The sequence below is a fragment of the Taudactylus pleione genome, unplaced genomic scaffold (genome assembly GCF_031769625.1).
Source record: "Taudactylus pleione unplaced genomic scaffold, aTauple2 ptg000097l, whole genome shotgun sequence".
In the NCBI taxonomy this organism is placed as follows: domain Eukaryota; kingdom Metazoa; phylum Chordata; class Amphibia; order Anura; family Myobatrachidae; genus Taudactylus; species Taudactylus pleione.
The window spans coordinates 842,495-857,450 of NW_028284499.1; the positions used below are offsets into that span (position 1 = coordinate 842,495).

At 40.8% G+C, this 14,956-nt stretch overlaps 1 protein-coding gene across 1 annotated transcript in view; it reads right to left on the reverse strand.

Annotated features, from left to right (window-relative positions):
• ACAP3 (ArfGAP with coiled-coil, ankyrin repeat and PH domains 3) overlaps positions 1–14,956 on the reverse strand; it is a gene marked incomplete at its 5' end in the record, with an annotated part of 104,316 nt that overhangs the window by 33,100 nt on the left and 56,260 nt on the right. Inside the window, 3 exons of the mRNA XM_088470316.1 lie at positions 1,652–1,752; positions 2,641–2,692; positions 3,364–3,476. Coding sequence (XP_088326442.1) covers positions 1,652–1,752; positions 2,641–2,692; positions 3,364–3,476 — 266 coding nt within the window. The remainder of the gene's footprint in view (positions 1–1,651; positions 1,753–2,640; positions 2,693–3,363; positions 3,477–14,956) is intronic.

The window sequence follows — 14,956 nt, forward strand, 5'->3', positions numbered from 1 at the left end:
GTTGGTAGATATTTTTCAAATGGTAGGGGTCCTAAAGCTTTTTTTATTTACAGACGGGATGGGACAGGGAAGGGCGGGGCGGGGGGAGAGTCAGGGGTAAGTTAAAGTAATACTGCAGGTCTTGCCCCTAATGTACTATAGATTGCAGTTAACACCAATAGCTGGTTAACAAGTGTTATCCTGGCCGCACACTTTGGTTGCCATCATCGTCATCTTTTATTTAAAAATCAGCAAAATATTTCACAGTGTCTCAGAATCTGAAGGTTTTATTCACACTAGTCTCTGGTGGAGCTTGCAATCCGCATTCTCTACCATAGTCACGCACAAAGAGCCTAGTGGGGCAAGCAGGATCCACACCAGCTGGAAAACTACAAGATCCCTTTACCAGATCTAGATAAGGATGGCCACTTTATACATGTGACCATCAAGAATTTCCCATGTAACATAGAAAAATTAATTTAGATTTCATTGGTTGCTTTTTTTCTTGTTTTGTTTGTAACAAAGATAATGACATGACATATAAGTTAATCACTTCCTGAAGAAGGGGCCCATAGAGTGAATCATAGCTCAGCCACAGGGTTCACAACCCGATTTAAATTACCAATTCCTTTAAATCTATATCTGCTATCAGTGAACTGCCAATGCTCTGTGCCTCCACCACTCCCTATCACTATCCCACTGGTGTTAATGGGCATAGGACACAACAATTGTGATTGCGTATGGGGTGAGGCACTGCTATAAAAAGGTACCAAATATAAAGTTCAATGCAAGCTTAAACAAAACTTGTGCACGTTAAAAACTTTGTTTAGGCAAAAATTATGTAACTGTTCATTGCAGAGAATGGATCTGTTGGCCTAAATTAACATGAAAAACAATATCTGGGTGAAAAAAACCCTTGAATATCAAGATCATGTGGGTCCAAAGCCCAGAAATCATGTGGGTCCATTGCCCAGAAATCATGTGGGTCCAAAGCAGAGATATCATAGTGACATTTGCAGTGCCTTAACTCCCCACAGCCAGTCACACACAGCCCGAAGTTAGGGAATAAGGGGTAGGTTTACTAAAGCTTCTAAAAAGGCAAATTAGGGTTGCTGCTCATCGCAACCAATCAGAAGCTAGCTATCACTAATCTAGCACATTTTATAAAATGATAGCTAAAATCAGATTGATTACAGTAAATATACCACTAAATTTCTGCAGACAGAAGGTTGCTGCTGCTGGTCACTGGGCCAGATGCATCCACAACCTGTTCCTACAAGTTACATGCTTCAGGGCTTAGCATCATGGGACTGGAGATCCATCATGCGCCAAGAATAGGTGGTATGCCTGAATCATGGGTGTCACAAGCACAAATTACTATTGTCCTGCTAGATTTGGGGGGGGTGGGAGGGTACATTATTACTTCAATAAAAATGTTCATGAAATGACCAATTTTTAGTATATTATCGGGTTTAGCATAACACATAGTAGGTTGGTGTATTACATTGATTTCCTTTTCACTGTACTTTACATATTTCAACCACCTGATTTGTCAGTAATTGCATTCAATGATGTCCATAGTTACCATTCCAAAATATGCCTACAGGTTTCATTACTGTAACAATAGATTCTTATGGCTGGGAAAGTTTCAACTTACGCATCTCCAACTTACTTGGAGGGTGAGACAACTTCAAAGCAAAACCTCCTTTCTATATCCTCACAGGGCTTCACCATGCACAGTCTAAGATCCTCCACCACCACAGTCAGGACATCCTGCCGAAACAAGACAACATATTAGACTTCACAAACATTAGCCCCGCACACTTCAATTCAGTCAATCAACTAGGGTGCTGAACAGGTGGATCTATGAGTAACATGTCTGTGTTGCAGGGTTGAACTGTGCAGCCTCAGTTGACCAAGCATTGCATCAAATGACCGACTGGCAACCAAAACTTGCCAATTTGCCAGATGATTTTACACATGAGCAGATGAAGGTCCTCATCGGCCCTGGTTTTCCATTCTGCTCAATTGAATCAGATCAGACTCTGACTATAAAGAAACTATGGGTTGGTCAGTGGAATATGGTACAATATGGGACTACTTAATGGTTTAATAAGGAAGAAGGTGACATTTTCAAACAATCTGTCAAGGTGACAATAGAGTATCAGGACGGCAGAGTGTTTTCATTATGTTCATAGTGTGAGCTCATTCAGGCATCAGCACTGGAATAAAACTAAAGTGTGCTGAGCATACCAGGTGTTCGGCACTATGCTGAGAACATGAAGAGTGCACTGAAAATACAACTGGCATCAGTATCACTGAATGTGAATAGGCCGCCTCTCATCCATTGGGCTACTGCACACGAATATTCATCTCTTCAGGAAAGCTGGTGGTAGTATGTGAATGGAGGTGGCGCATACAGTCAAACCACACAGCATCTACATTTACTTTCAGCACTATGTGACATTAAACAAAAGTCTATCACAAATATATTATGTGGTTATAATTAGCCGTTTTATGACAGATGTAGAATCTCAATATGTGATTCGATCGCAATTGGAGATTGCTGGATGGTTATCTCTGGACTTGGATAAATAATAGGCATAGGATAGGAAACATGTGAAATGATGCATAGTACAGCAAACATCAGGATACACTTACCTTCAACTTCTTCTGGTAAACAAGCTGGCTATTCTGTATGGAAAACCACCTCCTGTGAATGAAATATAAGTGTCAATGATTGAGGTAGAGCCTGATGCAAAAGTCAATTGTGTATTTCAGCAGGACACTGCAGCGGGAAGCTGAATCATTACTGGGAATATTTATTTGCATGTAAGTTTTTAAATATGTTTTGCAAAATGCAAGAACCAAATTACACATTCATCGTCTTTTCACTGTATTCAAGGAACAGGCCCCACCCACTTGCATCACATGACGCAAATGAAGATGTGATTGAAGGTGAAACAAAAAGATTACGAGCCCATTACATACAACATACTTAACTTTTTTTTTTTTTTTTTTAAGAGTGCATAGAATCAAGTGCATAGTTAACTTACAATAATACAAGAAAACACAAGGTACAATCAAAGATAGTCCTAAATAAACTGCTATCTGTACTGCGCATCTTACATTCATGGTCTCCTCCCACTATTGTCTAATAGCCCCCAGTCTATTGTCCACCAGTATGTGGTAATGTCACCCAACATCATACAGACTTTGCATGTAGTCCCTAAAACAACCTATTAGGAAATAGTAGTAGAAGACGGGAAGCACCTACAATCTATCTTCTTTATCCATGAGGATAGAAGTAATACAGATTGAGGTATACCCAAGTACAGATTGCCCAGTATTGTCCATTGGGTGTATTGTGCCCTCTGCACTCACCGATTCCACGTTTTGAAAGCATTGCTTGCCCTTTTGAAGAGGTAACCCTCCATCACGACCCCATTTGGGGCATCCACATTAAATTCTGCTTTGGAGTCATCATAGGAGAAATCCTGCTCGATAAGAAAAAAAGTAATGATTACTTATACAATCAGAGGAGAAATGCATGAACATAATAATCAGTAAATTTAAAGAAGCACAAGAATGATTTACAAACTTAATAATGTCTTATAAACCAAAAGACACAACAATAAAAAAAAAATAGTAAAATTAAATTCCTATCTAAGGGCTAATTCAATTCAATTAATTATATGGTAAGGTTGTTCATGAATAAACTGCATCCAACGTCCATCTATGTAAGTTCAAAAACTTCCAAATCAGCAGAAAACAATCAAAAAAGGTTTTATTGGAATTGTATCAGCAGTGCTGATAACCCACCACCTGAATATGTGTGCTCAATCCAATAGATCTAGTTGTTTGCTAATTAATCAGTGTGATTTGGCTGTTTATAGTCCTCCATGTTGCCATGTCATATAATTTGCTTATCTCCTCTTACTAACAAGTGAAAGCTGCCACACTGAATACTTTTTATATTTTTGCATAAAAATAAAATACCTCCCAAAGCAAACAACAGAACAGTACCACCAAATATTCAAATTGTTATCAAATATAGTGCAACAGTCACTCATTCAGTGTTTTAGGTGCCTCCTAGCCATTGTGGCCCTAGACAACTGCCTTGGATTGGCAAATGGTAGCACCACTCCTGGACAGAGGCCTGAGCGCAACAGTTTTTTTCCAGCTACGGGAAATAAATCCTAAATGAAAATACTTTTCATTCCATTCTGGGGACTTTAAAAATCACAAGAGAAGTCACTGACCTTCCCTGCGAATGGTGATACATAGGTAACGCCTCAGTATTGGGAGGTAAAAGTTTACACCCCCACTTCTACTCACCTATACATTACAGAGAACGACAGCAGAACTGACTTATGCAAATTGTCTTAATAATCATCACAATTAGGTTAATTACCAGTAAAATATATCTACAGAGATTTTTCTAGGTGATAATTAGATTTAGATTAATTAATGATCCTATAAAATACAGAATACATTAGATACTTACCTGCTGGTAGTTTGGGCGCTGAACCAAAACTTCCAATTCAATCAGTAAACTAATTAAAACAAAATATCTTGTTCTACTGCCATGTAGTTTACACATATAAGTAACAGCTGTAACATTAAGATTTCTGTAGGGAAGGATTACTGCTCTTCATGGTAATTAGGAAGTTTAGCGCAGCATACAATAGCTCAGGATATTTGGAGAATTTATTTGTTGTCCTTCAACCTAAACTATAGATGAAAACACTTAAACCGCAGTTTGGGCCCTTAAATAAAAGAAACACGTAAATATAAATTTTAGGCCTCTTAAGGTGCCTACACACATGGCGATTTTTTTTACACAATTTGCCCGATTTCGACTAATCGTGACGACAAATTGTGTAAAATATGCCCAAATCGTGAGTTTCTACTCACGATCACAATGCCGATGCGCGTCCCCGCTCGTCATACATCGCATCTTCAGATCTGCCGTGCTGTAGGGCAGATTTACCAATCTGGGACACAATGCACTGGATGCACGATAGATCTTAAGTCAGATTGGACATTTACTCCAAATCGTAACCACGACTGCCGAGGAACTGCCTTGGGATAGTTCAGGGGAAATCGTGCCTCAGGTCGGATCGTGAGCACATCGCTATGTGTGTAGGCACCTTAAGTCCTTCAGTCAGTGACCTTTCCGCCAGATCTAAGCAGTGGATATTATTGAAAATATCGGAATCCGGTCTAAAGATCTACAGTAAAAAGGTAGACAGTGTCTAGATAGACACCAGGGACCAAATGTAATAGAGTGAGAGTTTAGTAGTAAAACTCTCACACTAATACATTGATCAAGTTGTATTTTCAATACAGGGAACACCTGGATGAGAGTTTAAATCTTGAGAGTTTTTTGAGTCTGAAGAACATTCAAGTTTGCATTTTCTGTGACTATTAAATAGGCTTATTTTAAAAATGTGACAGTTTTCTCTCATCCTATTACATTTGGCCCAGATGTCAGACAGTCAATAGATCGACAGGGACAAAAGGTTGGCACATTAAAGGTCAATATGTAAGAAGGTCAACATGTACAAATGGTTGACATGATCAAAAGGTACGAAAATGGTCGACACGGAAAAAAAATGGTTGACATGTTTTGTTTTTTCGTTTTGTTTTTTAGGCACTTACTGGAGGGTTAGTGTTAGGCACTTACTTAACGGTTAGGGTTAGGCACCTACCCCAACGGTTAGGTTTAGGCACCAGGAGGGAGGGTTAGGGTTAGGCACCAAGGGGAAGATTAGGAAGAAAAAGACATGTGTTTACCATTTTAGTGTCGGCATTTTGCCCTTCTTACATGTGTGTCGACCTTTTGTCCCTGCCGACCTATTGACTGTCTAACATCTGGTGTCTATCTAGACATTGTCTACCTTTTTACTGTAGATCTTTCAATCCACACCCCAAAATATCAAGAAAACATATCTATGAATAATAGAATACGCTAAAAATAGCATTTTCAGACCTCTTTAAGTCACCTGTTTTGGCTGTTGAAATTGCTACGTAGATTGCATACAGGTAAGGGAGCAATTTTGTGGGCTGAAAGCAATCTATTCTATACAGACTTTAGGGCTGAGGACTGAGTTGACTGTAAACAAATGGGCAGAAAATAAAGTCCTACTCTTACATGCCGATTTGTTTGCATCTGAAACTGCCATCTGCTTATAAATGGAGAGGAGAAATGTGGAGAGAAGGGACGGTGTAATATGGCTGTGCTTGGTAATTGCAGACTGAGGCAGGCCCACACGGAGATAAAGACATGCCTGTCGGTAGCTGTGTGACTTATGTTTATACACTATTTTTACGTGCTGCTTATTAGAGCTTTTTCATGAGAGAGTATTTGTCTCCTTTGTGTATAATGCCTTAGGGATTTAATCAATTCGAGTTAAGCCCACAAAATGGCTGCCCCCACTGTGTGCAGTCTGTGGATGTGCTCTGTGATTAGGGAACTAGTTTATACTTCAGTACATGCTCATTTTAAGCACTCTCTGACTGATAACTAACTTACACTTGCCTACTATATTACCGCTTTAAACTATACATCACATAGCTGCCTTCCGATAAGGAGAGCGTGTACAAAACAGAAAGGTAGATGCGACTTGATGCAATTAGTGTTATCAAGTTGGCAGGGCGGATTGGTACGATGATATGATACTAATCACATTATGATGTCGCTTTCCCCTAGTGTTAACATAGGTGGGCCTGGCTTGATGATGAATTGTATGTCATCACATATTATTACATCATGAACCCACCAAATCTGGGTGATGGGCAATGTCCCCATATGGGAGAAATGTCTGATCACTGCATAGTCTGTGAGTTGTCACTCTAATTCACAAGAGTCAACTAATGCTGGGTACACACTTGTCAATATATCGTTTGTTGGATCGATGAAAGCTATATCGGCGGATGTTTTACCCCTGATAGGCCTGTCAACAGCATCGTTCACAGACATATCAGATCGGCCTGGCAGCATAGCTGGTGCAGATAAATCTTAAAGATATACCGCTGCATCTGCATGCATGTACGAGTGACCCGCTGACCGCCCGTATACTTCTGCAGGGACTATCGACATGGACATTTCAACTGGGCGGACAAATTTAAATGCCAGCCCAGATATAATGAGCGGCCGATTGTTAAGTGTGTAGAGCTTACCAATCGGCTGCTCTGACGGCAGATCGGTATGCTGACCGATTCATTATCTTAGTGTGTACCCAGTTATAAGCATTAACGCCTATCAGACATTCACTTTCATTACACACTGCTGAAAAGTGAAAAAGTGCAATAACGGACTCAAACAATATTAATAATAATTGTTACCACGGATGATTACGCACAATAGATGTGATACCTTGGTTGACTAGATGAGACAATTTGGATGTATGAACTTCATTTCATAGTTATTATTTACAGTATATTAAGCTACAGTTGGGAATCAGACAGTAATAATACGAGACTGGGTAATAACAGAGACAAAGAGGCAAGAGGGCCTTACTTGCATCTATCACCTAAATTGAAATAGGAAATTGATACATGATAAGTGCTATATATTGCAAATTGGTCCAGCCAGACTTGGTTGGCTACATGATCCAAAAATACAGCAATGTTGGCCGGGGGTCTGTAGACTGTGTGTGTGTGTAGAAAGAACACACATGAAAGTTTTGAGTGAACTATGATGAGGAGAGGTAATTGGGTAGAATAACTTATGGGGAATACGTGAGTGGTTGTGGAATATCTGGAATATGATAACCTGAAGAGGTGAGTTTTCAGGGGAACCTTGAAGGTTTGGAAGCTAGAAGAAATTCTCGCTGTGTGAAGGATGGCATTATAAAGAGGGGTGTGGTATATTTTGTTGACATTTATCATATCAACATGATTAGTATATCGACGAAACATCCCTGGTGGTCTACTGGTGTATTATATGGTACGGCGGCTCAAGTGTGTCTTCCGAGTCCTTATGACTTCTGGCTGATCTTGCTCGGATTCTGGTGGTGAGCATTACTAATCCTAACCCCTAACCCTAAACCCTAAACCTAGTAGCTAACCCTAAACCTACACTCCTGTAGCATAAATCTAACCCTGCCCCTAGAGCTTAACCCTAAACTCCTATCCTGCAGCCTAACCTTAAACCTCCACTGCTGATCGTGCAGAATGTCGACATTTCACATTTTGACATTCTGCAGGTGCCAACATGTTCATTCTTCACATTTCAACAATGTCGACATCATAACTGTCAACATTACGAATGTCGACATTATGACTACATCCCCCACAGACAGGGTGCACCCTGAAAAAGACCTGTAAACACGATAGGGAGCAGGTAGTGATTGTAGATGAGAGCTGCAGATCATTCGCAGAGCGGAGAGGTCAAGTTGGGAGATAAGTGAAGAGATGCATGTTGGCGTAGTTTTGTTGGTTGCCTTGTGTAAGCAGAAGTATTTTACTCTGAATTTCGTATGCATTTCACACCCCAATATTTCCGCATTACTTTTGCAAGAGACTTAGATCACTACCATCTCCTGTGGTACTACTCTGTTCCGTCAGCTATATCTCAGCATAAATGTCTACTCTCCTGGTACGTCCGGGAGACTTACGGAATACTGGGAGACATTCTGGACTCGCGTGAAGGTGCACTTACCTTTCAGATCCTTGCTGTGCTTCCCGAGCTGCCAGGTGGCACAGCGATGAAGTGAAGATAGGTTTGATTGCCTGTAGAGTTAAGTACACTACAAATGGTGTGACCACGCCCCCTTTTTCATGTGCTCTCCACCACCAAACTATACAGCTTTTTCAGATTTGTGCTGCTGTGAACATTTCAATAATCTGATTGGCTCAAATTTGTTTAATCCATTCCCACTTCAAATCAGGTGACGCACAGCCAACCGAAGAGGGGATGAAAAATTATAATAAGAAGGTGCTCAGAACAAATGCAATTTATAATTCAATATCTTCCATATACTACAATGTTACGCTGTCTATAGCCAAATTACCATTGCTTCCTATAATTAACTTTGCACATGAAAACATTTGTTTATCTTATGCTGCCGGTACATGCAATTGTTCCTCTGCGAATGCCCTGAGCACCAAAACAAAATCCCTCACATGTGGATGAAATGATGGTTACCTGTAAACCAGAGTATACCCACATAACACTCATTTTCGTACAACATCAAAAAGGGAGGTATTTATAATATGACTAGTGAACTAGGTGGCACAATTATAGTGCCACCTATTAATTGGTTAAACCAATTGCCACCAGCAGAATTATACTTTAATACTAAAATAACAGAGTGTAAACTTTCCAAGCCACCTAAAATGGCTGCAATTTAATAAGGGAAAGTCAAAGGCTTGATTGCCAGGAAACCAGAAGTATTTACTGTACATAGAACTTATACCCCTGTAATATGACTAAAGCACTGCCATTTACAGATGTGTCCTCATACATCCAGTATTTTTGCACTACATGGCGTAAGATGCTTGTAATTTCATACTTTTTTCTGAATTTTGTGTCTTATTTGATTCGTAGCCGCATACATATTCGCTAATAGTGTCCTATGTACTTGGGATAGCCGCATACATATTCGCTAATAGTGTCCTATGTACTTGGGATAGCCGCATACATATTCGCTAATAGTGTCCTATGTACTTGGGATAGCCGCATACATATTCGCTAATAGTGTCCTATGTACTTGGGATAGCCGCATACATATTCGCTAATAGTGTCCTATGTACTTAGGATAGCCGCATACATATTCGCTAATAGTGTCCTATGTACTTAGGATAGCCGCATACATATTCGCTAATAGTGTCCTATGTACTTGGGATAGCCGCATACATATTCGCTAATAGTGTCCTATGTACTTGGGATAGCCGCATACATATTCGCTAATAGTGTCCTATGTACTTGGGATAGCCGCATACATATTCGCTAATAGTGTCCTATGTACTTAGGATAGCCGCATACATATTCGCTAATAGTGTCCTATGTACTTAGGATAGCCGCATACATATTCACTAATAGTGTCCTATGTACTTGGGATAGCCGCATACATATTCGCTAATAGTGTCCTATGTACTTGGGATAGCCGCATACAAATTCGCTAATAGTGTCCTATGTACTTAGGATTAGTATTTGTGTCGTAAAGAAATTGGTGTATGCATAATGATGCATGGTACTGGTCACTCGTATCTGACCTCTGCTTTTACCCAGATTAACACATAGCCACACAGAAGCTACAGCCTATCCATGCATTGTACTTTTGTCGATTTAGTGATGCAAATAAGATGCATATTTTGTGAAAAAGTTTCTAGCGGGACACTTGGTGGGTTTAAGTCGCAAAGACCCTGATGCGCCAAATGGGGCTATTTAAGAATCGTGTATGTGGACACATTTGTACACTGAAATACTGAGTATATATTTATAAATAATAAATTATTGGACTGTATTAATATTGCCCTAGAGCGTACTGAATGGGTTAAATTTGAAACTGACAGCATTCTGCTTGTCACATTATTGTTGACCCCTTGTGCTGTCGCATTCTGTAATGTGCTGCACGGTCTTCCATCTGTAACGTCACAATGGTTTCCATGGTAACAGGTTTAATGCCAGAGAGGCCACACACAATACGGCAACAGTTGCCTTCCAGTGCCCTCCTGGGAAATGTGCTAATTTATGCAATCCAAAGGGTACTAGGAAAATCACTCACTGATAAGGAAAACCAAAGACAACACCAAGCAACTCTCAGATATTACAACATGCAACTGTTTAGTGATCTGATGGATTCTGCAACCAATACAGCCATTGTGAACTGTATCACTCAGTCTAATATATAACTGAGATTCACTATTCTTGTTTATCTACAGAAAATATTACTTTTCCCCTTAATACTACACACGCAATATTACATTCACACACATCTAAAACACTGATGGACAAGAAAACCCAAATAAATGCAAATGAGCATGTAAAACCCCATGCTCTGGTACAATCAAGCAAACGTTATACTGTACTTCTTCCCTATATAATTGCCAATTACAATCACTTACCACCAAGTATTCCAGATGGCCAAATATCTTCATTTTTTCAGCTGATGATTTGATCCCTGGCAATCAGACTGTATGTGTCTGTATCCTTGTATCAGAAGCAGCCATTTCTCCCTGCTTGTGTGTCCCGAATACTAAAGAGGCATCTTTATATCTTCCAGCCCTGAGGTTATATGTCTGTTGCTCCCAAGGAGAAGACAGGCCTGGCTATCTATTTGTGTCCAGTTAGCTCTGGGACCACAACCTCCAGTAGAAGACAGGGGGCATTAGCATACAGCTGCCACTTGTTAGGCAGAAGAGAAGAGAGGAAGGCAGGAGGCAGATAAAAGCCAGGAACAATACGTGTTTATTGACTTACTCCTCAGGTCATAGAGGTGATTCTGATCATGTTCTCTCATTCTTGGAACCTATTTGAAGCCACCACTCCTCCTTTATCCCCTGTTCAAATCACACAAGAGCTCCATCCTCTCTCACTCCAAGGGAGTACTGCTGATAGGCTAAGAAAGCATACACCAAGGGTGCTAATAATAGAGGCCCATCTGTCTTTCCCACCTCCCAGAAACCAGCCATATTTAACCTTTTCATCTCCAGTATCATTTCATCAAGTGAGAAGAGATACTAGATAAGGTGGCAGTAATCCTTCCTGACAGTCCAATCTCTCCCACCCCCAAATTCTCAATGCATCATATCCTATTGTACAGCAAGAGCGCAGCCAAGGATAATTCTACACATTTTGATCATTGTAGGAGTCATGATGCTCCCACTAGTGCTTCAGTCTGGTCTCTAAGGTTCTTCTACAAAAAAAAAAAAAAGCAGCATCATTGAACACTCCCTAATAAACTAATATTTCAAGAACAAACATTAAACACCTCTTATTATGCTGCTTGTACTACAAGAAGAAAAAACTACCTGTATCAATCGCACAAGCTGCCTGTCTGCCCTTATGTACCCATACAACACTGCTAAGGGCACTTTTACTACTTTAATTACTCTGCAATTGGTTTACAACAAAATGTGCAAATTAAACCAAATACACCAATATATGATGAACGTCTGGACACACATTCATATAGTTCCAAAGATATATAGGATAATGTACTCCCTACTCACAAAAGAGTTGTCTTCATATAAAAGGTACAGAGCCACAGGCTGTGTATTTTTTATACAGATCACGGATCTCTTAGGTGGTTTCTAATATCTATATAATAATTCTGCAAAGTGTGTCCTTACGATGACGCCTCATTGGCCGCCTGGACTGCCCACTTTGCGCCGGCCAGATGCAGGTAGCAGCAGCTCTGGACAAGGAGACTTGAATACTCTACCAGGCGCCCGGGAGCACCAATCGAGATTTGGGAGCCTCCTGGCTGCTCTGGGAGTGTGGGCAAGTAAGTCCTAGTCAGACAGGCGCAGTAGGAGCATGTCTGACTGGGGACAGATTAACTTCTGCGCACGGCCCACTGCAGAGTCACTAAGAGAAGGGGCCGCAGGAAAGTGCATCTGGGATAAGTGTAGGAGGGGTGGGGAGATCCCTCAACACAGCAATGCCAAGTCCAATATACTACTTTATAGTGATTAGTTCCCTATATACAGTGATTTATATTACTTCATGTTGTGAGTCCAATTCTAACTAGGGCACTAACGGTGTGTTATTGGCAAGTTTTCACCATGTTCCAGCTTTTTCCCTCAGTCTAAAAACATACTTATAAGGTAATGTTAGTGAGTGTGGTTCCGTGTGTGTTACAAAATATACACACTACGTTCCAGAGCATAAGCAATACATTGGTGCTATACAAATAGAGGATATGATAATAAATGATACATTAGCTGTACTTATAATTATATGGACAGATTATATAAAGTGAAAATAAACCCTAGTCCTAAAAACTATCTTTTTTTCACTATAAATATGGTGATTTTCAGCAAAATGCAATGAATGGAATCAAATAGCTTCAGATGCGAATTCTGGTAAAGAATAAATGTTAATTTATGTCAACATGACGTTCCACAGCTATCTAGAGAAAATACGATTGCCTTTAGGCAATATTCTATGTAATGGAGTCTTTTTTTTAATGAAATGCCCACATTCACCACTGACCTCATATTTACTAGCAAATAAGAAAACCAGTATAGACAGCCTGCGTGCCAGATGTCTCTTCCCATTCCATTGTTAGGGGTCTATTCATCAACACTTAATTTTTACAAAAGCAGGTGAAAATGAAAATTTTCATCTGCAATTGTAAAAATTAAGTATTCGGGCCATTCATCAAGAAGGTAAAGCAGATATCACAGATATCTCCTACTTACCTTCTGTGCGGAATGGCCCGTTGTCCCTATACACTAGTATGGGGACAGAATTCATCAAGCTCCGAAAATACAATATTTTGGGAGCTTGAGTGCGGTAGCATTCGACATCTGAAGATATCGAATGCTCCCGCTTGAGGATCGTAACCCACTCGTTCCCTATGTGAAGGAGGTCCGGGTTGCATAGAGGGATCCTTTCGGATCCCCACGCCCCTGTCCGGCTCCTTCTGCCGGACGTAGGGCTCCTTTTGCCGGGCTCTTGTGCGCATGCGTGACCTGTAGGTCATGCATGCGCACTTCTGCCACTGCTCTGAAAGGAGCAGTAAAAAGATTCACTGCTCCGAAAAGGAGCAGCGAAGCCGCCCGCGGGGACAGCCGATTTCTCATCAGCTCTGTCACCGCGCCGGAGCAATGATGAATTGCTCCGGATTCCGTGGCGAGTTAGAATGTTCATTATCGGGGTCCCAATAATTAACATCATGAATAGGCTCCTTAGACTGAAACAAGAACTTGTGGATGAGGTCATGCAATAGGGAACTTTATAGGGACAATAGGGAACTTAGGCCCTCATTCAGAGCCACTCGCTAGCGGCAGTACGCTCGTTCCGAGCGATGTTCGCACATCTGCGCATGCGTACGGATCGTTATACGCATGCTCGAACCAGTCAGTGCGGCCGAAATTCATGTGCTCGCAATATAGCGAATGCCTGCTATTTTGAGTGACAGAATGAGGCGTATGTGGGTGGTAACAGGGGAAGGTGCTTGAAAATGGGGAGTGGAGATCCGAACGCAGGAGTGCTTAAAGGTCAAAACGGGCGTTTTATGGGTGTGCATAATTAATACAGCAGCGTCATTGACCACGTCACTGGGTTATTTTATAGCCAGAACTGCTCGCAAGATTGTGGTAGCAAAAACCAACCACAAGAATAGCGAGCAGTTCATACGCTGGTCGATGTACTCGATTAATCTAATAAATAGCGGACATGACGTATGGTGCGAGCGGCCAGGGGGCGTTTTTAACAAATAAACGAGCGTATGTTTTGCTCGCTCGTTCAGACTTAGAGGTGTGAACAGACTGCAATTTGCGAACGGATCATTTGAATAGCCACCCCTTGTTTTTGAACGAACGACCGCAAATAGCGAACGGCTCTGAATCAGGCCCTTAGACAGGATAATGCTGTGTGCTCCAACAATAGGACCAGGAAACAAACAGCAGAGGGGTCCAGAGATGATGACAAAATGCTACACAACCCCATCATAGTCCCAACATCTGCCACACTGGTAATTGCACCGATGATACTACTGTATATTACTTAGAATTAGGTAAAGGAAAAATAAGATCTTATATTTGTATCCCCCATTCCCTAACCAAATAACTATTATTGGCATTATATTTTACTGAAAAGGATAGCGCTGAGCATCTTTTCGTACAACTTTTTACCTTCACTGTAACGTAGCGTTTCGCATGCAGATACACCCGCAGTTGAGCACAGAACATAGGCATGCCGCATATCATTTTATTCAGCCGAAGCTGCTTGTGCGTTCTACTCACACCACTGTGAGAATAAGATGCATTTAAAAGTAAAAAGTAACATGTAAAGACG